This window comes from Plecotus auritus (genome assembly GCF_963455305.1).
Source record: "Plecotus auritus genome assembly, chromosome: 4".
NCBI lineage: Eukaryota > Metazoa > Chordata > Mammalia > Chiroptera > Vespertilionidae > Plecotus > Plecotus auritus.
In genome coordinates this window covers 25420205-25445542 of record NC_137775.1, presented here as the reverse complement: position 1 = coordinate 25445542, position 25338 = coordinate 25420205, and the positions used below count along the sequence as shown (strand labels likewise).

At 36.1% G+C, this 25338-nt stretch overlaps 1 protein-coding gene across 1 annotated transcript in view; it reads right to left on the bottom strand.

Moving 5' to 3' along the window:
* Positions 1 to 24814, bottom strand: part of PDE7B (phosphodiesterase 7B) — a gene marked incomplete at its 5' end in the record, with an annotated part of 281891 nt that extends 257077 nt beyond the window's left edge. The window contains one exon of the mRNA XM_080664507.1: positions 24429 to 24814. Coding sequence (XP_080520633.1) covers positions 24429 to 24449 — 21 coding nt within the window. The remainder of the gene's footprint in view (positions 1 to 24428) is intronic.
* Positions 24815 to 25338: the final 524 nt, after the last annotated feature.

Genomic DNA, 25338 nt, shown 5'->3' with positions numbered 1-25338 from the left:
GTCTCCATTGATCATTGGAAGTTTCAAATAGGGCTAGAAGATAATCTTCATTCTCACTAACTGAAAGACAGTATGGAACATGATTTGATATTGAAGGGAAACTAACAAACTAAAAAAAGGCGGGGGCAGGAAGCAGGAGAAACAGAAAGTTTGAAATAATCTTTTCTCAGTTGAAGACTTTTTTTTACACGAAGAACATTTTAGCACTTAGGAATGCAAGGAAGCAGAAGATAATTTAATAAAAGTCTTTGTTCCCAGGTGGTCACACTGCATGCTAATAAATGAGAACTTGGTGTGTTGTGCCTATCCAATAGGAGAAGTAGCCACAAATCTTACACTTAACAGACTTTGAGTGATTCCCCTAGACAAATCAAGCCAGCTGCACCTGCTGGCTTTCCTTCTCATCCCAAATCTAATCACTTCTTGCAAATTTAAATCTGACTTGAGGAATGGTATCAAAACATATAATTAAAATATAGCAAAAGAATTTTACCTGTACATAATAAAGAGCACACTTATTCTAAACCCTATCTAAAATTAAAGCATGTGGAGGATGGGAAAGGTTAAGGCAGACAAATCTTACTTAATTTTTTTTAAAATTTCAAATATTTTTTAACAATGTGTAACCAAAAAAACCCCACAATGCAATTATTACAACTGTATTCTTCTAGAATATTTTGAGTTCCTCTGAGGTAAAATACCATATAACTTAGAGAAGGAAAAATTCCAAAGATGCTAGTGGCTTTCAAACAGATTTGATTTCACTGTCTGCACAGTTGTCTTATTGACAGTAACCTTTGGCTTTATTATCTTATAGGCCTTTGCTGTGTTTAGGCCCATGGCTGCTCAAGACTTACGGGTCATTGTAGTAGGTATTTGTTATAAAAACATATTGCAGGATTTGGATATTAACATGCGAACTCCAGCACGGAACTTACTATTGCTTTTATGCAACACTGTGATTTCAATGCAGACCCTCTTGGAGATATGACCCCCATGTAGCCTGACAAAACAGCACAGGCCACTTGTGTGTCCTCACATTTCACTATAATGCATTCATAACGTTCATAATTCTCTCAAGGTTGTAGAGAAAGCATGCAGACAACTGCCTTCTCTCTGCCTGCCTCATTCCCTGAATGCAACTCTCCCTCTCTTCACCAGCCCCAATGGAAATTACCCAGCTAAAGTCTTTGAAATCCCCTTTGCTGAAGGATTTCTTTTTCTGCAGGAATCTTGGCTTTAACTCCCTCTGCCTTCCTCACTTTCAGGGCCGAGGGGAAGACCAGCTCCATATTCCTTTTCTTAAGTTCCAGGACAGAAGAATAAAGACAAATGTACATCTTCACACTCATGATGGTGCTCTCAAGCATTGCTTCCAATCCTGTTTTACTTTCATTTTTCCCATTTCCAATCTGAAACCTCTCCCCAGCAACCAGACTATGTATGTCCACAGTGTTTTTCTTGCTTCTACATTCAACTCATTATCCCAACTTATCATAGTTTTGCCTGAGATTTTCCTTTCTTAACTGGTTAACAGGTGACTCAACCCCATCCATCTAAACATATGTATTTGATAGTGTGTATTTGATAACAGTTTGTTAGATGAATAAACTCATGAGACCTTAAATTATACACCAACATTCCTGCTTCCAAAGTATGTGGCCCAGAGCAGAGACTTTCCCGAGTAGATTTTCTGTCTGGTACACTATCTGTAATCCTCTGTTTTCTCCTTTTGATCTTTCCTCTGAATCAGAGTTTGGTGATAGATAACTCAAGCCAAAGAGGGTCAAACCTGGCATGTACAGGAGGGATGAGTGTCAGCAATGTTAGTATATGAATTGTGGGGTGAAGTTTTACTATGTAAACAATAACAATGATAAGTGATTTTTCTAAAGCATCTGCCTTCATGGCTTTCAACTACACTAACATAAAAAATCAAGACTTTTGGGTTGCCTTTATTTCTTTAATTTTTGGTAGATATTTGTTTTTGGATATTTTTGAACATATAAAATTTTATTTGTATTTATATCTTATGTCAGCAAATGTCAATATGATCTGCAAGGTTACAACCTAAGGAATCTCTACTTTGAGTTAGTGTGAATACTTGCTGAGTGCTCTAGGGCCACTGAGTGCTCTTTTCCTAGGTTGTCAATGTGTGTATACACAGGGTCTGTCCCACAGGATCTGCCTTCAAATTATTCTTCGTTTCATTAATGCATACTTTGCCTCTCCAACTATATTTCCTTAGGGAAGAGATTGTATTTTAAACAGTATTCTCTTGCATCAACATTGAACAAAATCTGGTCATTATAGTAGGTATCTAAAAATGCTACTGAGATGAGTTTTGGTTAAGCATTTAAAAAGTGCATTAAAAAAAACTCCCTCATTTTGTAGATCCTGCAGAATTCACCTCAGCTAATAAAGAAGTGGCACTGTTTGACAGTTTCACAGTATCAGTATGTAAACAGACCTTGAGTCCTAGGCCTGGTTTTCTTGCTGATCAGTTTTAAATATTATTATTTACTATATGTGTTGATGTTTTGACTGGTTTAAGTTTTTCTTTTAAAAAAGATACACAAGTTTGGATAATTGTTATCTGTTCCCTTGTTTGTTTGTAGAAGGGCAAGTTCTATTTACTTCATTCCTTCTACAGAACAAAATATTTTATATTTAACATGATATGTGTTGAAGCAATAAAAGGCTTCTTATTCATCTTTGTCCCTTTTCCTCATGCTTTGGCATACCCAGGTCATAGTAAGCATTCAATAACTGCTTAAAATTTTTTATAATTAATAATTACAGAAGGCTTTTTAAAAGCATGATATGAAAATGAGAAACCACAAAGTCAAAATGGATGAAATTGGTTACATAAAATTTTACATGGGTAATAAAACACAATAAACAATTTCAAAATATGAAATATAAACTTCAAAAATATATTCAAGATATATGACAAAGGGCTAGTGTTCATAACATTAAAAAGCTCTCATAAATCAAATTTTAAAAATAAGCAGGCTAATAAAAATAGCAAAAGTCATACCAGTGAATACCAATGACTAGGGCATATAAAATTATTTGTTTTCACTAATAATCCAAATAAAGCAAATTAAGCAACCTATTACTTTTCATTCATCAGATAATCAAATAAATGATTGCTATTATACATTTTGGTCAAGATAAGGGAAAAAAGATACCCTCATTTGATATGGGTGAGAATAAAAATGTTTTAAAATTTTATATGGGTTAGGTAATGTATTGTAAAATTTAACTGTGATAAAAATTTTGACACATAAATTCGAGTATTAGGAATTTATTCCAGAGATATACTAGCATTAAATATTTAAGAATATAGGTGAAAAAATGTTTATTACTTTCTTTGTAATAGTGACATCACATAAACAAATATTTATCTATAAGAATTTGGAGAAATATATTGAAAAGAATGAGGCAGACCTACCTACATGCCAAGTTATGGCAGAATTTTCAAAGTTATTTTAATTATAAAAGCAACTTATAATGGCATATTTAGTATTTTTTATAAAGTTAAAGTGCCTTAGACTACTGGTACCAGAAAGAGGAGGACTGATCTAAGTAAACCTCTTTCCAACTATATACACACATTAAAAATAAAAGCTTGACAAAATATGTTTTTTAAAAAGTTGTAAATATCTTGCTAAACATAAAACAAAGAAAAGAAAGTCCCTAAGAACCAGAGTGACGAGGGAATTAAAATCCAGATGTTTTAATCAGGAGAGAACTGTGGCCACCACCAGGATGTTGCAGCAGATGCTGAGTGTTCCCTGTCCCTTGGGCCTTTTAGGATGCTGCTGCTGCTTTTCAATGGCCAGGATCTGAATCTCTGTAACTTAGGGCTTTTTTCCCCCAGAACTCTGGAAGACTGCTCTGATTGCACAGTAGCATGTTGGAAATGTCAGAGAATAATATCTCTTCCTTCCCCAGCCTTAGTAACCTTCCACCAATGGGTCAGCAGATATGGTATATAAATATACTGCTCCCTCACCCTTTGTGGTGAGTTAATTATGAGGCATGTGTTTTGCACCATTTCCCAGAGTTTCCCACTTTAATCATCCACTGACATAGCTGATTGACAAACACTCTATTGGTTTCCTTTGCCTCCCTTCTACTCACTTCCCTTCTGTCTTACTTGGGTTCTATGTTAGCCCCCAAAGAAGCTATATGCCATTGAGATCTTGCCTCAGGATATGCTTTTGGGAAAATCAAAACTAAGAAAGATGTTAATGACTTTAAAGACCTAGGGTATGGGATTGGGGTTTTAATGTCCATTCAGAAGCCAAAATAAAGAAAATGAACCAAGAGCCTGACATTAACATGACCCTGGGCTGCCCTCAGGGAAAGGAGGAATAAAGGTCTTTCTTCATCATTTCAGGGAAATAACATGTCAGTTTCTCTTTCTGTTATACTGGAGAAAACAAAAACAAAAACAACCTCACATAACTCACATAAGAAATTGAAAACTAAGACCAGAGGCTGGCATTTGAATGGCATAAGAATGTAAATTATAAAAAACAAATGTGTGAACTGAATGGAAAATTTCTAGAATGGAAAAATTCCTAGGACACTATTTAGAAACACACACACACACACACACACACACACAACACGTAAGACGTAAAAAAATAAATCTCTGCTTACTATAAGCTAAACAATTAAGAAATGCAATGATAAAAGCAAATTCATCAAGAGTCAGTGGACAAGAGAATTTGAAACAAGTTAATAGAACAATTCGAAGGAATCTACAAAACAAGTATGCTAAACATTACTGGAAAAAATTGAAAGGATCAAAATTAAAGGGAAGAAATAGGATACTGACACATGAATGGGCAAATTTTAAAAATATATCTTGTAGAAATGAAATAAGATGATCAAAGATGAAAATTCAACTATAGATCAAACGCATTTTAGAGATAGCTCAAAAAATTACAAAGCTGAAAGAGACATCTAAGGAAAATTTTCTCAATGAAGTATAGTAAAATAAAGATATGATAAATATGGGAGTGTTTAAGAAAAAAAAGGATAAAGGAATGAGAGTGCCGAACATGATTGTGTAATAGATGTTCAAGAAATGTGCAAGGATTGTAGGTGCAATTTTCAAAGAAAGTGTGGCTGAAATTTTACCACATTTGATGGTAAAATGTCTGAAACATAAGATAGAAGAACTATAAGACTGTAAAGCACGATGAATAGAAGTGAAGCTAGATATTTCAGTGAGCTGCAGAACATGAAAGACGAGGGTGGAAGTCCTCTCTGTCTCTCAAGAGAGAATCTTTTGCAAGAAGTGCAGTTGCTGTGAATAATGCTGCAATGAATATAGGGATGCATATATCTTTTTGAATAAATATTCTCAGATTTGTCAGGTAGACACCCAGAAGAGGGGGTGCTGGGTCATATGGTAACTCTTCTTAATTTTGTGAGGAACCTCCATACTGTTTTCCATAGTGGCTGTAACAGTTTATATTCCCACCAGCAGTGACTGAGGATTCCTTTTGGAAACAACCAAAGTGTCCTGAGATAGAGGACTAGATAAAGAAGATATGGTACATATACATAATGGAATACTACTCAGCCATAAGAAAAGATGAAATATGCCATTTGTGACAACATGGATGTATTTCGAGAATATGCTAAGCACAATAAGTCAGACAGATAGAGTCAAGAACCATATGATTTCTCTCATATATGGAATATAAAACTAAAAACAAATGAGCAAACAAGATAAAAAAATACTCATAGACATAGATAGCACTATCATGGTTACCACAGGGTAGAGGGGTAGGAGAAAGGTCATAAAGAGTAAAGGGGGTCAAATATATGGTGACAGAAGACTTGATTCTGTGTGGTGGGCACACAATGCAATATACAGATGATGTATTATAGAATTATACACTTGAAAGTATATAACTTTATTAACCAATGTCACCCCAATAAATTTTAAAAAAGAAGTACAGTTGCCAGCAATTTCTAGATGCTGCACCTTTGGGATCTACAACAGTGTGAATCCGGCAGCCGCTCTCTCTCCAGACTGCTCCTGCCCAATGTGGGCTTGATGCCAGTACAGAAGCCCACCCTTCAGGCCAAACTCTGCTAATAGGCAGTTCTGCTTAGGAGATCCCCCACGGGCCTTGCTGAGGCTCCGGGTGCTGGGCTGCAGGCTAAGCCTCTTCCTCCACAAAACCCTCCTTTCTCCCTCTCCTTTCACAGTCAGACAGACCAGCACTGTGGTCTTAAGGCTCTCTCCTCTCCTCCTGCTCCCTTTGCTCTGCATTCACAGGCCACTTCCCACAGAAATACTTAGTAGTTCTAATTTTGTCTTAAAGTATGCTTTGCAGAGACCCAGAAAAGACATACCACAAAGTAACAACAATTAGGCTCACAGAAAAATTTTTATTAGCAACAATAGGGACTAAAAGTGCAAGTGAATATTATCCTTGAAGTGTTGAGAGAAAAGGACAAAAGAGAGAATTCTATATCCTGTTAAATCATCACTTAAGAGTGAGGGTTAAAAAAGATGGTTTTTAGTCTAAACATTAAAAATATTCACTACTTGCCCTAGCTGGTGGATACAGCATTGGCCTGTGGACTGAAGGGTCCAGGGTTCAATTCTGGTCAAGGGCACATGCCTGGGTCGTGGGCTCGATCCCCAGTGTGGGGCATGTAGGAGGCAGCCAATCAATGATTCTCTCTCATCACTGATGTTTCTATCTCTCCCTCTCCCTTCTTCTCTGAAGTCAATAAAAATATGTTTAAAAAAATAAATAAAAATAAAAATATTCACCACTTTACAGACCCTAAAAGAAAGAATGTGAACCTAAAAAGAATGAGCTATGGAAAAATAATACTGAGTTATGTAGAAAGCTAGAGGTAAATTGAAAGAGCATTTACCATAAAATTTTTTAAAAGATACTGGTTCATGGTTTAAAAATAAGGTAGAGCTCAAATACAGACAATAATAACATAGTTTGGGGGTGGACATCATCTGATTTAAATAAGTATCTTATATTATTCTGGGGTGTGATAGAGATACTAAATACAAATACACTTATTTATATTTCACTCTAGTTTAAGAGTAATCACTGAAACCATAAAAAATGAAATGTCTAATTTCCAAACCGATGGAGAGAAAATGAATGTAAAAGCTCAAATCCATCCATTAGAAAGCATAAGCAGCATTCCCTGAACACAATGCATCAAATTTAGAAATCAATAATAAAAAAGAACAATCTCCTTCTCACCTCCCACATGTAGAAATGTAAAATAACCACTCCTAAGTAATTATTGAATAGAACAAATAATAGAATTTACAAAATATTTAGAAATGAATCAAAACAAATATGCCATGTGTCAAAGATGATAATATTCAGCTAAAAAGGTATTGGGAGGGAAATGTTTAGTTTAAAATATATAAATAAAAAACAAAACTCAGCATTAAAGTAGTTCAAAAGTCAGTAGGAAAAAGAAAACCACTGGATTAAGAAGAGAAATTAATGAGGCAGAAAAAAAAAGAGGTGAAAGAGAGGCTCCACTCAGCAGGCACACTCCCAGCTTGGGGCATTTGCACTTGCTGTGCCCTCTGCCTTGGACATTGTTTCCCTAGGTATCTGCATGGTTCGCCCTCTTAACTCCCCCAGGTCTCTTCTAAAATGTCATCTGCTCAGTGAAGCATCCCAAGCACCCTGCTCAAAACTTCATGCCCAGTCCCATCAACATTCCTTAACTATTTTCCTTGCTCTCCTTTATTGTACAGCAATTACCACTATCGTTTTTTATACATGCATCTAATTTATCATGTATCCCACCCATTATCTTGCTCACTGCTGAATGTACAACAATGTCTAGCTTAGCAGTTTTCAAATATGTGTTGAATGAATGATTTTATAGCTATCTAGGCTATGGGTACATAGATTCTGTCATATCATTTCCTCTAGTTTTTCATATATTTCAAATATTTGCAATTAAAAATGTAAAAATTTTAATAAAAGAAAAATATCTATGCCTATGAATATAAACCCAAGTATTAACACTGATTATCAATTTTTATATTTTTCCAATAGTGAAAAAATGGTTATATTGCTTTTACAATCATAAAGACAAAAATAATGCTCACCAAAATAAATCTAGTTCATATATTCAGTAAATTTTATTATTGTTTTAAAGCATCCATTCTTTTCTAAAATTAGTAAAATTCTAAGAATTATGGCATACTAAAAGATCATTAAAGAATCCTTCAAAAACAATTTATTTGGAACAAACCTCCATAATAAAAATACTCATAGGGCACTGTATTATTTCAATGAAAAAAATTTGAGAATATACTTGGACTTAAATGTTGAGTCAAAGGGAACTTGGAGGTATAGGGAAGACATCTTCACCCCATTCTTAGATATTTTTGTCTATCATTGCATTTTGTGTTTGTGAATGGTGTAGGAATTCAGGCATGTTTCTGACAGGGAAAATTTAGAAGCTTGTGGTAGAGAAGAGTGAAGAAATTTAAACAATGGTTGCCTCTTATTGATAGATCACTAGGTCTGATTTGCTCTCAGTTCTGTCTCTATCTTCCATATTCAGATCCCTTCCTTTTAGAAAGTGATTGTGTACATGACTGTTACCAGAGTGATTTTTTTTCATGCTTGTAAAATTAAGTCATTAATACAAGAGTAATTATATAAAATTAATAGAAGTGGCATGATCAAAACACTAATGCATTAGACAAAACACTAAGACACAAAAATTGTTGTTACATGAACGCTTTCTACTTATAGAATAAAATATAAACTGAGAAAATCCTCACTAAGTCCAAGATAATTGTAATGGGCTGGTGATAAGGTTTTCAAAAACAGAATTTAAGTGAAAGATTTGGACATGAAATAATGAGAAATATAATACATTCACTCAACAATAATATATATGTATAGTGTGAATTCACGTAATGTTTTCCAAAGTTCATGTGTACACTGAATGCAATTTTTTATGTACCAACTAATTAAAAAGTTGATTAAATTGGCAGAAAAGTGAAATTCCAGGTTCATGTACTGTGGTAGACTTTAATTAATGTGTTTACACAGTTCTTGGTAGCCTTTATATAACAGACCACTTCAAACAGAATGAATTTGCCTTGTGAGACTTTGTTAGATAGGAAGTGATCCACAAAGTTGGGTTTCCTTCCTTGTGTTATCTTGTAGCAAAGTGCTTTAATCAGACAGCATAAGAAGGAAACCTCTAATTTCTAACCATTTTTAAATATTCTATGGATGCTTGCACTTGACAGATTGCATTCATCAGAGAAGCTATACAAACTGTACAACATAAATATTTTTTTTCTGTATGATTTTTGTTTGGCAGTTTCTTATGTGAAATCGAAAGTATCCTTAAAAAGACAACAGCAGTGTTAGTGTGATGTGGATAATAGTACATGAGAAAAATTTAAGCTATGTCATTCTTGGGAAGTCATTGATAAAATTATAAAATCTTAAACAGGAATTCTTTCTGGCTTAGCCTGCAGAGCAGCACCAAAATAGTAAATAACGATTTGTAATGAAATTCTAGACTGCTTTCTGACAGCAAATTATAAGAATGCTACTGATTATGTTTATATATGATAAAACTTGTTAAGGAAATTGAACTCTTCTCTGCAAGCACTCAAGCCCTTAAAAAAGCTGGAATTAGATCATTTTGACAACTCACTGAAGCATCTGTTAGAAAAAATATGAAGAGCTAATGAGGTGACATAATCACAATGTTATTAGGAATAGAACTTATTCTGAATTGTTTGAATTAGTTGTTTTCTTTCAAGTTTCTGTTCTGTTATTTTTGCCCCACATTATTAAATTCCAGCCATTCATATTTTCCTAAGGATCATTAATTAAAATAAAAAACAAAGAGATGGCATGAGGCTATGAGACAACAATAATGATAACCAGTACTTAATAGTTACTTAGATCTTTCCACCATCCACTCTGCTCACATGAACACATATTATGTGTATAGATGGATGTATATAATCAACTGTTTCTTACAATGACACTGAGAGGGGTTATTATAGCCAATATAAAATAAATGGAAAGTGAGCCACAGAACCGTTAGTGACTTTGTTGGGATCATAGCACAGGTGAATGTTAATGCCAGGACTAGATGTCTAGTTTCCTGTCTTTCTCTGGGATTCTTTCCCTCAATCCACATACCTATATTTTCTACAATCACTGACTATCTTATATGTAAGTGACCGTGACCAGAGGAATGCCTTTCTCTGCCCCCTGCCACACTATCTGATAGTCAATTCTCTATCCTTGCTTTGCTAGGGCCAAATAAAAGAAGAAAATATGTTCCTGGTATCTTAAGATGTTGAGGCAAATATTTCCATAAACCCTGTTCCTTACATTGTTTAGGGTCTATGCAATCCTGGCTTGGATTTCACATTCTGGTTATGTAGGCTTTTGGGCTGGCTGGGCAATGAACTGTCACAAATAATGTAGTGTCTATGGAACAATTCTCGTCCAGTTCTAGACTTCTGTATTAAAACAAAAGTCTTTCTAAATGTGAGTTTGTAAATTGAAGATGGCCATATTTTTGAGTGAAGGGAAATCTATCTATCTATCTATATATATAAGGCTAATATGCTGTGTCTGATTATCTGACCAGTCACTATGATGCACATGACCACCAGGGGGCAAACGCTCAACGCAGGAGCTGCTGAGATGCAGTGACTTGGCAGCGGCAGTTCTTAGGTGATGCACCCCAAAACCAGAATTCCTCGCGGGGCCATGCAATTCCACCTTCAGCCATGGGTTGTGTTGTTGCTGGGGCACTCTTGGCCCCGAATCTGGTTTACTGTACACTTGTGTTTGAGTTCCACACCTTGTATGACAGCAACTTTGCAGAGTGCTCTCTTGCACTCCGGGACCCCTCGGGGGATGTTGGAGAGCTGGTTTCAGCCTGATCCCTGCAGGCCAGGCCAAGGAACCCCACCTGCCAGCGGGATCCTGCTCACTCTGCAGACGCCAAGGAGGGACCACAGGAGGTTGGCTCCAGGGTGTGTCCGGCCCCTCTCGCCCAGTCCTGCTCTGCTGGCCACCTTCTAATTAATTTCCTTTCAATATGCACAAATCTGTGTACCAGGTCACTAGTATATAATAATGGTATAATTTAAAGCCACTGGGCTCTCATTAGGGGTCACATATAACTATGATCATGGTAAAAACATCTATGAGTACACAAGAAGCTACATATTTATGCCACACTTTCTTTGTGCTATTCTTCAAGCGTGTCTGGAAAATTCCTGTTGTTAGGATGTAAGCCAGAAGCCTCAGCCCCTCACCACCAGTGATGTATAAAAAGGCTTTCATGTCTACGGAGTCTTCTTAAGCATGAGCTCTGGCAAGATTCCAACAATATAGGCAGCACCATGTACAAATCAGATGCCTGTGCACTTGAATCATTTCCTGGCTCTTCCTCCTGTCCTGACTCTGGAAGCTGGTGTAAGGCTTAGTCCTCCACCCCCTTCCTATTTACATTGTCTTCCTAGGTGATCTCATTGGGTGCCATGGCTTTAAATAGCATATGCATTGGTAAATTTAAGTTCAGTTCTGATTTCTCCCCTGAACACTGCCTCTCAAACTTAATGTGTGAAACAGAACTCTAACTTCTCTCTGGATTTCCCTTCTCCAACTTTATCCTTCCTCAATCTTCTCAATCATGCTAGTGATACCAGCAGTGGTGGAAGCCAAAAATCTAGAATTCATCAATTGTTCTCAAGTTCATTTTATTCAACTGACAAGTACGCAATATACTACTGAACCAAGTCCTAAGTGCACACACATACACACACACACACACGGTGAAAAGAAGCCAAATATATGTAGCATTTATCTCTCTGGAGTTGACAGTTTTCAGTGATGATCTTAGCATGATGATATCTTACAAATAACACATTACCTTTCAAGACATTGCAGCTTTGTAATTTATTATCTGCTTATATATTCCCACATGTGTATTTGCATACACACACATGTACATATATATGTAAATACATGTTTGGACCATATGAAATTACTGATATTTGACTGTCTGAGGCTAAAAAAATACTCATTTCAGTGACATGGCTTGACCTAATACTTATATTACTTACTTATCTATGTCTATATCTATATATCTATATCTATGTCTTTTTTTTTTTTCAGGTTGTTTTATTTTGTTGGTTGTTTTTTTTTATAGAGATAGTGGAAGGGAGGGGAGGAGACAGAGAGAGAGAAACATCAATGTGAGAGAGACATAACATCAATTGGTTGCCTCTTGCCCATATCCCGAATGGGGCTGGGAATTAAGCCTGCAACTGAGATACATACCCTAGACCAGAATCAAACCTGGCCAATGTTCTAACCAGGGAGCCAAACCAGCTAGGGCAACACCTATATCTATTTATGAGGACACACATATTGTAAGGCAGGAAAAACAGAATCATCTGATTATTTATCTGAGGCTCTCATAATAAAAATTTAAGCCAGCATACTTAAGGTAGTCTAAATTAAATAAGAGAAAATGTAAACTATTGGGCCTAAAATTCAATTTCAGTTAAGCATGTGCAAGAATTCACTTGGATTACATACTGAACACAGATGTGATACTGCCTGAGCACTATGGAGGAAGTCAGAGATACCAGATCATATTACAATTCTGGGTGTCCATGACAGCGCCTACTAGCAATATTCTTTTTAAATTGTTTCCACGTATTGACTTGTCAGACCATTCTCTCGATAAAATATTGGCATCAAAAGGTATGAAAATCAAAATATTTAACCACTAGCTTGATCAGAGACAAATGTTGGTATGGCCATGCTGGCATCAAGCAATGGAACAATGGTCCAGGACAAGGTCAAGGACTCAGAGGACCCTTAGCTATGTGAAACTTGAAACTCATCTTGGACACACTGAAAAACGTCTCCTAGCCTGAAATCCTAACTCAGGCTATGACATCAGATTTATTTGGAGATAGATGACAAAATTTAGGCCCATTTCACAGTTAGAAAATAATTAAAGTCATCCTGCTTACTTTAGATTTCATGAATAAATTAAAGGCGGGTCAAACTTACCAGGTTTGTAAATTTTTTCTTAATTTAAATTCAACACATTAAATTAGCTTAATAATTCATTTATGGATTACTTTGTGCATTTTTCTAAAGAGGAAACACTAAATATTTGTTGTGTTAAAAACAAATATAACTCATGTACCTTTTTGTAAGCATCTGAGGAAGTGGCAATTAAAAACTGTGCATAACTGCTATTTAGTTACTCAATAGTTTGTAATAACTCTTTGTTATTACTCTATAATGTGCTAAAGCAAAAAAATGTCTTACCAGTTTGAAAATGTATGGAGTAACACATAAATAAATTTGAGCCAAAACACTCAAGTATTAAGCCAACCTTATTTCTTTTTTTAAATATATTTTTAAATATTTTATTGATTTTTTACAGAGAGGAAGGGAGAGGGATAGAGAGTTAGAAACATCGATGAAAGAGCAACATTGATCAGCTGCCTCCTGCACACCCCTTACTGGGGATGTGCCCACAACCAAGGTAAATGCCCTTGACCAGAATCGAACCTGGGACCTTTCAGTCTGCAGGCCGACGCTCTATCCACTGAGCCAAACCAGTCAGGGCCCAACCTTATTTCTTAATATCAGTAAGGTATGATATTATCAATTGAAAATAGAAACATTTCATAAGAATTACCACTTAATGTTTTTAATTTAATATGTTTTACACTTAGTAATATTTTAAACATTATTGAACATTGATTATTTTTTAAATTCTAATTTTTAAATTTCTAATTTGAAAAGAAAAAGGCCACATATTACATGAAAACTAAAAATATACATTTGTTTTTTTAAAAATCAACAGAGCAGTATATATCAAGCACATTTTTCTTAACTATTTAATATTTCCCCTCAAAAATATATTTTCAAGCTATTTATTTGTAAATTGCTCATAAGTAATTTGTAATTTGACTCTAGGTTAAAGGTAGTAAGTATATTTTGCATTTGTTAACTGCAACATTTGTGCTCCAAAGATACTCCAGCACTAAAAAAATCTGAATGAAGTATTAGAAACACACACACACACACACACACACACACACACACACACACTCACACAAAACAACACACACTAAGAAAAGCCAGTCACTGATCATCAGAGAGATGCAAATTAAAACGACAATGAGGTATCACCTCACACCTGCCAGAATGGCTATCATCAACAAATCAACAAATGACAAGTGCTGGTGAGGATGTGGAGTGAAGGGAACCCTAGTGCACTGTTGGTGAAAATGCAAACTGGTGCAGTCACTGTGGAAAATAGTATGGAGTTCCCTCAAAAAATTAAAAATGTAACTGCCATCAGACCCAGTGATCCCACTTCTAAGAATATATCCTAAGAATCCCGAAACACCGGTCAGAAAGAATGTATGCACCCCATGTTCATAGCAGTGCCAATAGCTAAGATGTGGAAACAGCCCAAGTGCCCATCAATAGATGAGTGGATAAAAAAAAGAGGTGATACATTTACACAATGGAATACTAAGCAGCTGTAAAAAAGACAGATCTCTTACCCTTTGAAACAGCATGGAGGAACCTGGAGAGTATTATGTTAAGTGAAATAAGCCAGTCAGAGAAATACAAGTATCACATGATCTCATATATGTGGAATCTAATGAACAAAATAAACTGATGAACAAAATAGATTCAGAGACATGGAAGCATGGAACAGACTGACGAATCTCAGAGGGAAGGGGGTGGTGGTGGGCTGGAAGAGATTAACCAGGGAACTTATATGCATGTATGCATAACCCATGAACACAGACAACAGTGCAGTGAAGGCCTGGTTAGGGGGTGGGATGCTGTGTGGAGGGGGTCAATCAGGGAAAAAGAAAAAAATGGGACATCTGTAATACTTTCAACAATAAAGATAAAAAGAAAAGAATGGGGGAGGCATGCTGGGATTTCAAAGATGGCAATCTATATATATAAAAGCCTAAGCGACTGACCAACCGAACGAACAAACGATTGGTCAACCGGTCGCTATGGCACGTACTGACCACCAAGGGCCAGATGCTGAATGCAGGAGCTGCCCCCTGGTGGTCGGTGCACTCCCACAGCCAACCTCCCATGGCCAGCCAACCTCCCATGGTCCCTTCTCCCCGGCCGACCAGCCTCAATTGGCCCTGATCGCCAGCCAGGTCAAGGGACCCCACCTGTGCACAAATTCGTGCACAGGGCCTCTAGTCTATATATATAAAAGCCTAAGCGACCGAACAACCAGTTGACTGGTCGCTATGATGTGCACTGACCACCAGGGGACAGATGCTCAATGCACAGGATCGGGCTCCCCTCTGTCTGGATCAGGCATGCAGGGATCGGGCCTAAACCAGCTATCTGACATCCCTCGAGGGGTCCCAGATTGCGAGAGGGAGCAGGCCAGGCCAAGGGACCCCACTGGTGCATGAATCTATGCACCGGGCCTCTAGTAACGTAATAATGTTCTATTTCTTGGCTTAGGTAATGGCTATACAGAGATTCACTGACAATAAGTGAACCATTCTGTACACTTATATATTGCATATTTTTTGGTATGTGTGCTATAGTTTAATACCGGAAGTTAAAAATAAATTAAAAACTGTATTTCTCTTAAATGTTTAAAGCACCCAACAGCACTATACACAAAGCAGTTATAACTCTGTGAAATACTTTTTATAACTTGTAAGCAAATAATACCAGTTGATATACACATGATGCTTACTTTCACACACAGTTCTAAGCACTTCACAAATAAAACTCATTTGTCTTCCCAACAATCTTATGAGACAGATACTATAAGCACTTTCATCTTAAATAAGTAGAGTGAGGCCCAGAAAAATTAAGCAACTTACTCAGGATCATAGAGCTGATAAGTGAACCACAATGAAGGGTGCCAGTTCTACTGTTCACCATTACACTATACTGTCTCTCAGAGCAAAACTCAGATTTAAGGTGTCAGATTCATCCATTGTAAATGCATTTAAAATGAAATAATGTTGTTCCTCTATGTATTGGAACCTCCTGTGTATACATATCAAGTAGATTGCTTTAACATTTTGAAACAGTTACTTTAATATTTTATATAAATAATTAAAAATGTATTTTTCTAACTCATGTTTAGAGTAATTAAAGATGAATTCTAAACATAAAGTATTTTAAACATATAACAACAATAAAAATGGCGTGGAAAATGCTGAGGTTGAATAACAATTTTATGAGCTGTAACTTCAATAAACCTCAATTCCTTGCCATTAAAATGGGCATAACCTATCCTGTCCTAACAGAATGTTCTGAGAATGAAGTGACCTGACATTTGTGCTATGCACTAAGTAATTAGTTACATCTGAAAGCCAATCTGTCTGTATAGTAAGTCCTAGAAACTTTAGAAAGGCAAAGTAGCTCACTTTAAATATACACTTTAGAGACTTGAAAGTAAAAAATGCAAAATAAGTTGGTGAAAGTATTACTCTTGGTAAGACTAGCATCTGGAACTTAGATCCAGGGCTCTAGGCTACAAGTTCAGTGCTCTTTGAAAAGTGTTTGATCCTCATTCTTTTCTTCCTGTTTTCCCTTCTCTTCCTCCTTGTAAAATATATAAACTGAATTTTAAAAATTATGTAGTATTATTGTCATTTAATTCAATAATGCATTTGACTTATTTTTAAAAGATTTACATTAAAGGAGACATATTTTAAATAGGCTATGTTCTCAAACTCGCTGTTTTGGTTTTTATTTTTGATGTGAATACCACCTAAAAAGCTTTTATATACATTTGTTTTTTTATAAACATTTGGTTTTTATTTTTGACATGAATATCACATAAAAAGCTTTCATATACATTTGTCTTCAAGTCTAAGAAGGATCTTGCCCTTAATTTCTCTCTAATGCACCCACACATAGGCAGCTGGTTAGTTAAAAATAGAAGGATATTTATCAATTATTTTATTTATGTCACTGAATTATTTGTAAATGACTAATAATTTTTTAATAATAAAAAAGATTTATAAAGAAAAGTTTAGAATATTAGTTCTGGTCACTTAAAACTGTTATTACACAAATTCCTATCTGATGTTTATCCCTTTTGTTTTATTCTAACTTAAAGATTATTCTTTACTCCAAACACTCTAATAAAGGTCCAGAAAAACAGAAAATAAAAATCACTATATAATTAAAATGAATAATACTTATATTTTCCAAATGAAACTAAAAACTAAATTGAAAAAAGCTTCATTTAATTGAAAAAAACAAGAACACTAGTTTCAAAGACATGGAAAAATACTACACTTCGATCACATGGAAAACACTTTTTTCATAAATGTAATGACCTTTTCTAAATCAAGGCATTCTTTAGACCGCGGTATTACTGCAGCATCTCCCTTTATGAAAATGCATCCACACTTTTGTGAATGACTGAGTTCTTTCATCTGACTGGACACAGCTGGCAAGTGGCATAATGAGAAGGGGAAATGAAAGTTTTTTTCTTTTCCCTCCTGCAAAACCAAGAGATGTATAAATCATATTCAAACTGAAGCATTAGCCGTTTGTATTGTCATACAATGACCCATCTTAATACAAATAGTGTTTTCTACTGTTTTGTGAATAACTGATAGCATAATACTTTTTAATCTTGAAAGCCTATCTGTGAGGTGTGGTTTCCTTGACATTATTTGCATAATTTAAATTTTTACACATTTCATTAATTAAAAATTTAACCAAACCGACCAATTTTTAAACAGCAAATTCAGTTAAAATATTTAAACCAGTAAGATATGCATATTCAGTTTATGGGGAAATATCTCAACTAGTTAGGCATGCAACAAGCCCAAAGTTTTAGACACACAAAAGCAGAAAGGAACTTGGAGCTAGACTGAGCCTCTCATTTTGTGCACCAGCAGAGTGATGACTGGCCCAGAATTACTCACACAGGGGTGATGGATGGGCTCACTATCTCCTCACTTTCAAGACTCTCAGTACAGGTCAACCTGTGCTCCCTAGCTGTGTCAGAGGCACACAGGAGAATTTCCATGGGGTTGAAGGAAGATGCTAATGAAGCAATCTGAAACCAAAACAGACCTCTTTCTTCTTTTACTTTACAACTTTTCTCTCAACTGTACATAGCACACAATAATAAATATCTGTAAATTTTCTCCATTGTATATGTAACAATTTCATGAGGAGAAGATATGAACAATTCTAAAGTATATACATATAAAGAAATTCTTTCCCTATCCCATACTCAACATTCTCCACCCAGAATTTAAGTTTTTTTATTTGAATTTCCAGAAATTTTCTCAGTGTGTATGAATATGTATATACAGTTATACAAATGTTAATGTAGCCTTTTATTCACTTAATACATCTTGAAAATAAATCCAGTTTTGTGCATGTAGATCTACCTCATTTTAAAAATAACTATATGGAATTCTATTGCATGGATTTAAAATAATGTATTCAACAATTCACCTACTATTGGGTTCAGGTAGTTTCTGAAATTTCATATTACAAACAGTGCAAAAACAAATATAATTTGATATTTCTTAGATTAAAAGTTACTATGGTCAAACAGTATGTAAAACATTGACCACTTGGCATCTTTAGATATCAAATTTTGACCCATTCAGGCACATGTTAACCTCCTCATGTCTATACCTGTACCCAGGGGAACACTGGTCCCCCAAACTAGCCCTGGACTCCACGGCCCACCCTTCAGTATATTTACATCATGTTTATGTGTAAACTCCTTTTTTCACCAGAGTCCTATTTTTGTGCGTCTGAAGCAGTGGGCAGGTAAGGATGATTTGCATCATGTAGGAAAGAAATTTCATGTATTTCTTATTTATAAGTTAATTATGACAATGTAAAACACAAAAAAGGTATTAATAAGATTACAATTTGAGCAGCACTTTCAATAAAAATTTTATGCAAATTTATCAACCACTAGAAAGGAAAAACTAAAACAAACATTACTCCAAATTTCACAAAAGTAAACTCCATCGAAATCTCATTATCTATCTTAAATTTTTTCATCTTCTCCTTACCAAAAAGAAAACAACAAAAAAACCCACACAAACAAACAAACAAAAAAACGAAAGGAGGAAGAGAGGCATGGAGGAAGGAAGGACAAACTTTCCTTACTGCTATATTGGCTGAGGCTGTTATTTTCATACTTCTATACTACGTGCAAATACAGTAAATGTATAAAGGATTTAAATTTTCAAATATTGGGGTATTTACACATTAGAATATCAAGAATTACATATTGATTTTTAGGTTTACTCCAAACTATCCTGTTCTCTATTCTCTGTGTTTCGTATAAAGCCTTGCCCAAAAGAAATGCCAGCAGGAATGCTTTGGCCTAAGTAGGATTTAGGTAACTGAACTGCATCAGATCCCACCACTAGGATGAGGCAGCGACTCTGTACCATCAGGTCAAGCTCTCAGAATGGATACTCAATGGATGATCAATGCATCAATATTTTGTCTTCTGAGGATCACTCCAATTAACTTATCAACATGTTTTCAGTTATTTTCTAAAGACACCAGAATTAGAGTTGAGAAGATATGAATGAAATAATATAGAAAATCTAGGATTGGCACTTAGGAAGAATACACTTGTCGTGTAACATTTAAGTCCTCACCAACAATGAACACAGAACATGTCCCTTTACCATCTGAAGGAAGTGTCACCACCAGGGAGAAGCACATCAGCCTCACAGGAGAGCAATGGGGCAAGAACAGGTGAACTTCACTGGGGAGCAACAGTCCTCCTGGGGAGAAATTCCCCAAAACCCAGGGCCTTGTTTTGTTTTTATTTGGAAATGAGCATATTTTGGCGGTGAAAATATGTAAGTTTGGACAGTAAAGGCAAACTATACAGAAAAGTGGTAGAAATAAAGGATGGGAGAAGTGGCAGGAAAAGAACAAATTAATGCTAATATGTCCATATTAATCTTGCCAGGGTAAAGCACAGAAATTGGAGAGGATAAAGGTATCCTAGAGGCATTGGACCAGTATTTACATTAAAGATAAGGGAACTGAGGGCTCCAAAGTTTAAGAAATTTGCCTTAATTCACACATGACGTCTCTGGAAGTTCTGAGCCACTGTGTGAGGTTTCCTGACATTGCGGGTATTTCCCAGGACACCACATTACATCAACATTCAAGCCCATCATAGTTTGTAAACCCTCCTAGCTTGTATCCAACTGGCATCTGAAGCTACTGTCTAAGTTCTTGAAGGACTCCTACTTTCTACAACCCCTAGTAGTTTCAAGTTCAAATGATGATGGAGATGATGCCAATGCACTGATTTAATTCACCATGTCAGGCCTGTAGAGTATCTTAATCAACCACTGAGAAAACATTCCCTCTCTTCAACATTATATTTGTTAAGGACACTACTACAAATATATTATTTCAGAAGAATAACAATGCCTTCAATTAATCATATTAAAGATCACAATAATAGAAATAAATATCTATATAGATAGAAAATTTATTTTTCTTGAATTGCAATTTGTGTAAAGTTCCCTCTTCTGTTTCATTTTTCTTTGTCACCACCTCCTTCCCAAACTCTTCTTTGTTTTTCCATTTCTCTGCACAGACTCCTTTATTTGTTCATATGTTCAACCAGAATATAAGTTTTAAATATAAGTGATTTGCCTCTCAATTTTATTCATTTCACCTCAATAGGCACAGCCTTTGTCATGTTGAAAACATTGCAGTAATGTTTTTGAATAATTATTTGACACTTTCACATTTATTTATACATGGAATTTTTAAAGAACTTCAAGTTGACAGTAGGAATATTATAAAAAGTTTCATCTAAAAAAGATTGTTAGAAATAACTCAATACAACCAGTTTATTTGACAGATAATGACACTGAGGTCAAGAGTAAGCAAGTGGCTCAGTCACTCAGCTAGTTAGAGCCTGAATGAGAATGTCCACCTTGTCCCCTTTCTCTACTTGCTGTTCCTTTTAGTGAACTCTGTGCAGTCACTCTCTAAGTACACATTAAATCATTTAGATACCTACATGATCCTTGGGAAAGTATAATTGGCTTGATGAAACATGAGAATTTTGATATATTTCACTCTCTGTATTTAAATCTCTAGCAATGCCTGGTACCCCTTTTTCCCTTCTCTCCCCAAAATTTCCATATCAATCATCCTATCTAATAAAGATGGGATATGCAAATTGACCATAACTCCACAACAAAGATGGTGGTGTCCACAGCCAATAAGGAGGGAGTATGCAAACTGATGCAACAAGGCAGGAGGCGGAAGGCAGCTCTGGCCAGAGCAAAGGTGGTGCTGGCAGCCAGGGGAAGGAAGGACTATTCTTGCACGAATCTTCATGCATCGGGCCTCTAGTTTTAAATATTGCTTTTCTATCAAGTACACAACATCACAGGAATCAAAGTTGGAATGTGGACAAAGCCGCCTGGGATGCATGCAGAAGCCATTAGTATGGACCCCACAGCCACTCCCATGTGAATGATGGATGTGCTCCCCAAGGTACATTCTTAGATGAAATGAGGATACCGCCATAGGGAAGCACTGATAGAGAGGCGCTCATCACAGATCCAAAAGTCAAGTCCCTTCTTTCTCAGCCCAACGTGTCTCCTAGAAGAGAGAGTCCTACTTGTCTGTAGACTTCTATGGATACATGAGCTAAACTCATAGGACAGTGGATTCTAATTTCTGTACATTGAAGGTCTCCCAATAAGTTACTCCCCAAAAGCCATTGTGAGTTGAACCACTTAGAATAACTGTTAGCTTTTACATTTATAAGTTCTGAAGTCTATTCTGATTCTTAATTTTGACAGTTTTCATTAATATAATAAAGCCTTTTTAGTCTTGCTTGGCATTAATTTACCACATAATAAATTTCTTCTAACACTATGTTCTGTGAGTCAACAAGCAGCTTCCCCTGTGATGTGAGCCTGCCTAAGAACAGGTCAGACTTTGGAAGATTAATTACTAGGCAGAGACATTTTTCATATGGTACATTACCCCTTTGAGAAACCTTGGTCATTGTACTTTTGCATCTGTTTGGAGTAAGATGTGTTTTGGCTGAAAACAACAATGGGAATGCCCTCCTCTGTACCACTGACATATTGATTTCTAGATTATATTTTAGGCTGAATTAACACCAAAAACATTTTTCAAAGACAGTTGAAAATGCCATATTTGAAAATCATTTCAATAACTTACAATATATAAAGTGTAGCAAATTCTCAGCAAACATTTTAACTAGGTATTAATGAGAGCTGACAATGGGTAGCTTTGTGCTGAACACCATATAAGGCATTAAAAGATGTACTGGTGCAATTATTTTCCCTAAAATGATGTCTGTTCCTGATACAACTTGAATTTTCTACCCTTGCCCTAAGTAATTTAATTCCAAAAAGAGTTTCTCTCAACTAATTTGCTGACCTATAGTCACCACTGATTTTTTTTTTAAAGTTTATTGATTTTTAGAGAGAGAGGAAGGAAGAAGAGAGAAACATGGGTGTGAGAGGGTAACATTGATCAGCTGCCTCTTGTATGCCCCTAACTAGGGATGGAGCCGAAACCCAGGTATATGCCCTGTCTGGGAATCAAACCAGCAACCCTTCAGTGCAGGGGCCGATGCCCAACCAACTGAGCCATACTGGTCAGGGCACCACTGATTTTTGTCTCATGTTGTTCAACTGAGTCAGTGCGCTCTGAAATGGGTCAGCTTACAGTGATAGGTAAAAATCCTTGTAAAGAGGATATAGCCTTTGGAATTGCAATTAGTTAACTCTGGGCTTCTGCTTGAGACAAAAAGTAACTTCTTTTTATTAGAGAAAATGTCAATCAAGACTTTCCTGACACCCATCTTTGTTTCACCAGCCAGTAATAAAAGATAAAGCAGAGGAAATGGAGGAGCTGCAGTTAGACATTTGCAACACATAAAGTCCTTGTTTTCCCCCTAGGCGCTGCAGAAAGGCAATTGTCCATTCACAGCACATCCTCTGCATTTCAGAGCTAATATTTTTGCAGTTCTCAATTTGGTACATTACAGTCAGATGCAGTTAATCTTGTTAACCCTTTGAAATGCACTGTGCATGTGATACCTTGCTTAAAATCACTGCTAACATGATCCTGTTTTTAAAATTTCAATATTGAGAACAGAAACCCTTTTTTAAAAAATCAAGTGAGAAATTTCGGAAACAGAGTAATGGTTTCACACAATCCTGTCTTACTTGCTATTGCATAACTTTGAGAAGGGTAATAAGTTAAATTCACATTAACCATTTATTACTTGAATTGCTTTAACAAAGACTGACTTTGCAAAGGAATGCTTTCTAGCAGGGGTTCCCCTCAACACGTAATAGTAACGCGCTATTGAAAACAACATCAGTCCTGGGTTTCATTGCCCTGCTTCCTGCAGCATTTAGAGTGTTTACTGTATATGCATGCATATGCCTGCCTTCCGGTGCAGAGATTGACTCCAACGTTTTAATAGTCAGCCTGGTGACAGCACGTGATTCTACAGATGATTAATTAGGATTCAGGCTCAATCATTTAAGTCTCCAATTAAAAATCTCACTCTGATTTCAACTATTATAAAAAAAAAGATAATTAGCAGATTTGTAGTGCTAATAAAGAAGTTTTTATTTTCCTTTCTAAATAAGAAGATCTAAATCATTGGTCATATAACTCAGTGCCTGCAACTGCCCTATTGACTTCTACATCCAGAACATTTTTTTTAAAAATGCAACAAGGTGGTAAAGTCCATTTTCCTTAAGAATTCATTTTTCTGACACACCTAGAGATTTTTCTACCTTCAGTCTCATTACCAGTTTCTTCTTCTCTCCCTAATTTCTTCATCTTGAAGTATGCTATCAACCAACATGACCAACTCAAGAGAAACACTGATTTTCTTTTTTCCTGTTCCATAAGCTCCTCCAATCTCTTTACCAATATTTTCCAATCCTGTCCCACCAAAAAGAAAAATGACCCAATTCTAAGATTTACATTGGAAATAAATATCGCATTCATTAAAGAAAAAAAAAGAAAGAAAAAGAAAGCAGTCCTCCTCAGTGGGGACTCAAAGTACAATGAAAATACCCGAGTCTCTCATCAGACTGGATGGAATGAAACAGTTAATTCAGGCTAAGTGATAATGTTTAGTCAGTTCGCCTAGAAAAAGGAAGGAAATTCAAAAGCTGACTGCTATAGTAACAATCACAGACCAAAAAACACGTATGTACAGGTTCACTTTAAAACTCCTGCCATCTCTCTGTGGTTCTGTTCTCTAAGAAAAAGGAGCTTGCCGCTTAAATTTGTTGTACCTACCTCAACCATTAAACAAGACATTTAACCATAGTGGCAGTTCTGTGACCTTTGAATGCCGTGAAATCTCTGACCGGTGCTGCTTGTTCATGAAGACTTGTGCTGCAGAATCCAGCAACTTCATCCAGGATTAGGAATATAATTAAGTAAAAAAAAAAAAAAGAAAGAAAAAGAAAGAAAGAAAAGAAAAGAAAAAAGAAAGAAACACAGAAAGCACACAGAGAGATCGAGAAGGAAGGTGGAAAGAGAGATTCTCTCTGGGTGAGTACACCACTGTTCTCCCAGACAAGTGCTGGGACAGAGCCGAGCTGCTGCAGTGCCCAGACCCACCGACTGGCTGGGGAACAGGCGGCCGGCCTGCGAGGCAGGGAGGTGCTGTCAGTTGCCACAGGCAAGGAAAGGCAGAGACCAATCGGCTTCAACGCTGGCAGCTTACTGGAGTGGAGCCTTTTCTGTTTATGTTTCCTCATTTCAAGAGTGACGTCAAAGGGTTTAGTTTTTCCTCTGCATGTGCTATTAATTTTAAAGTACTGTACTATGGGAAGAATGTGTGTGTGCCTGTGGTTAGCCTGGGCACCCCACTCTCAGGAGAACCCAAGAAACATTTTCTATATTCAGGAATACATTTTAAAAAATTTAAATGCCTTGTGATGAAGTGTAACAAAAACAAAGAAAAAAAAAACAAACAAAAAAAACGAGACAAAACCTCCTGAGCTAAACAATAGCAGCAAGATTTATATTTTTTTTCCAAATGTGAGTGTATGTACATATGCCCACGTCACAGCTGTTGTTTATTCTGAACTAATTCATTTTTAACTTATCTAAAAATGAGGTGTTGCTTAATCTTTATAGCCATGGATGCAGAATTGCGCAAGTGAGCTGGTGAACAATATTATGTGGTGAAAATAGAAAT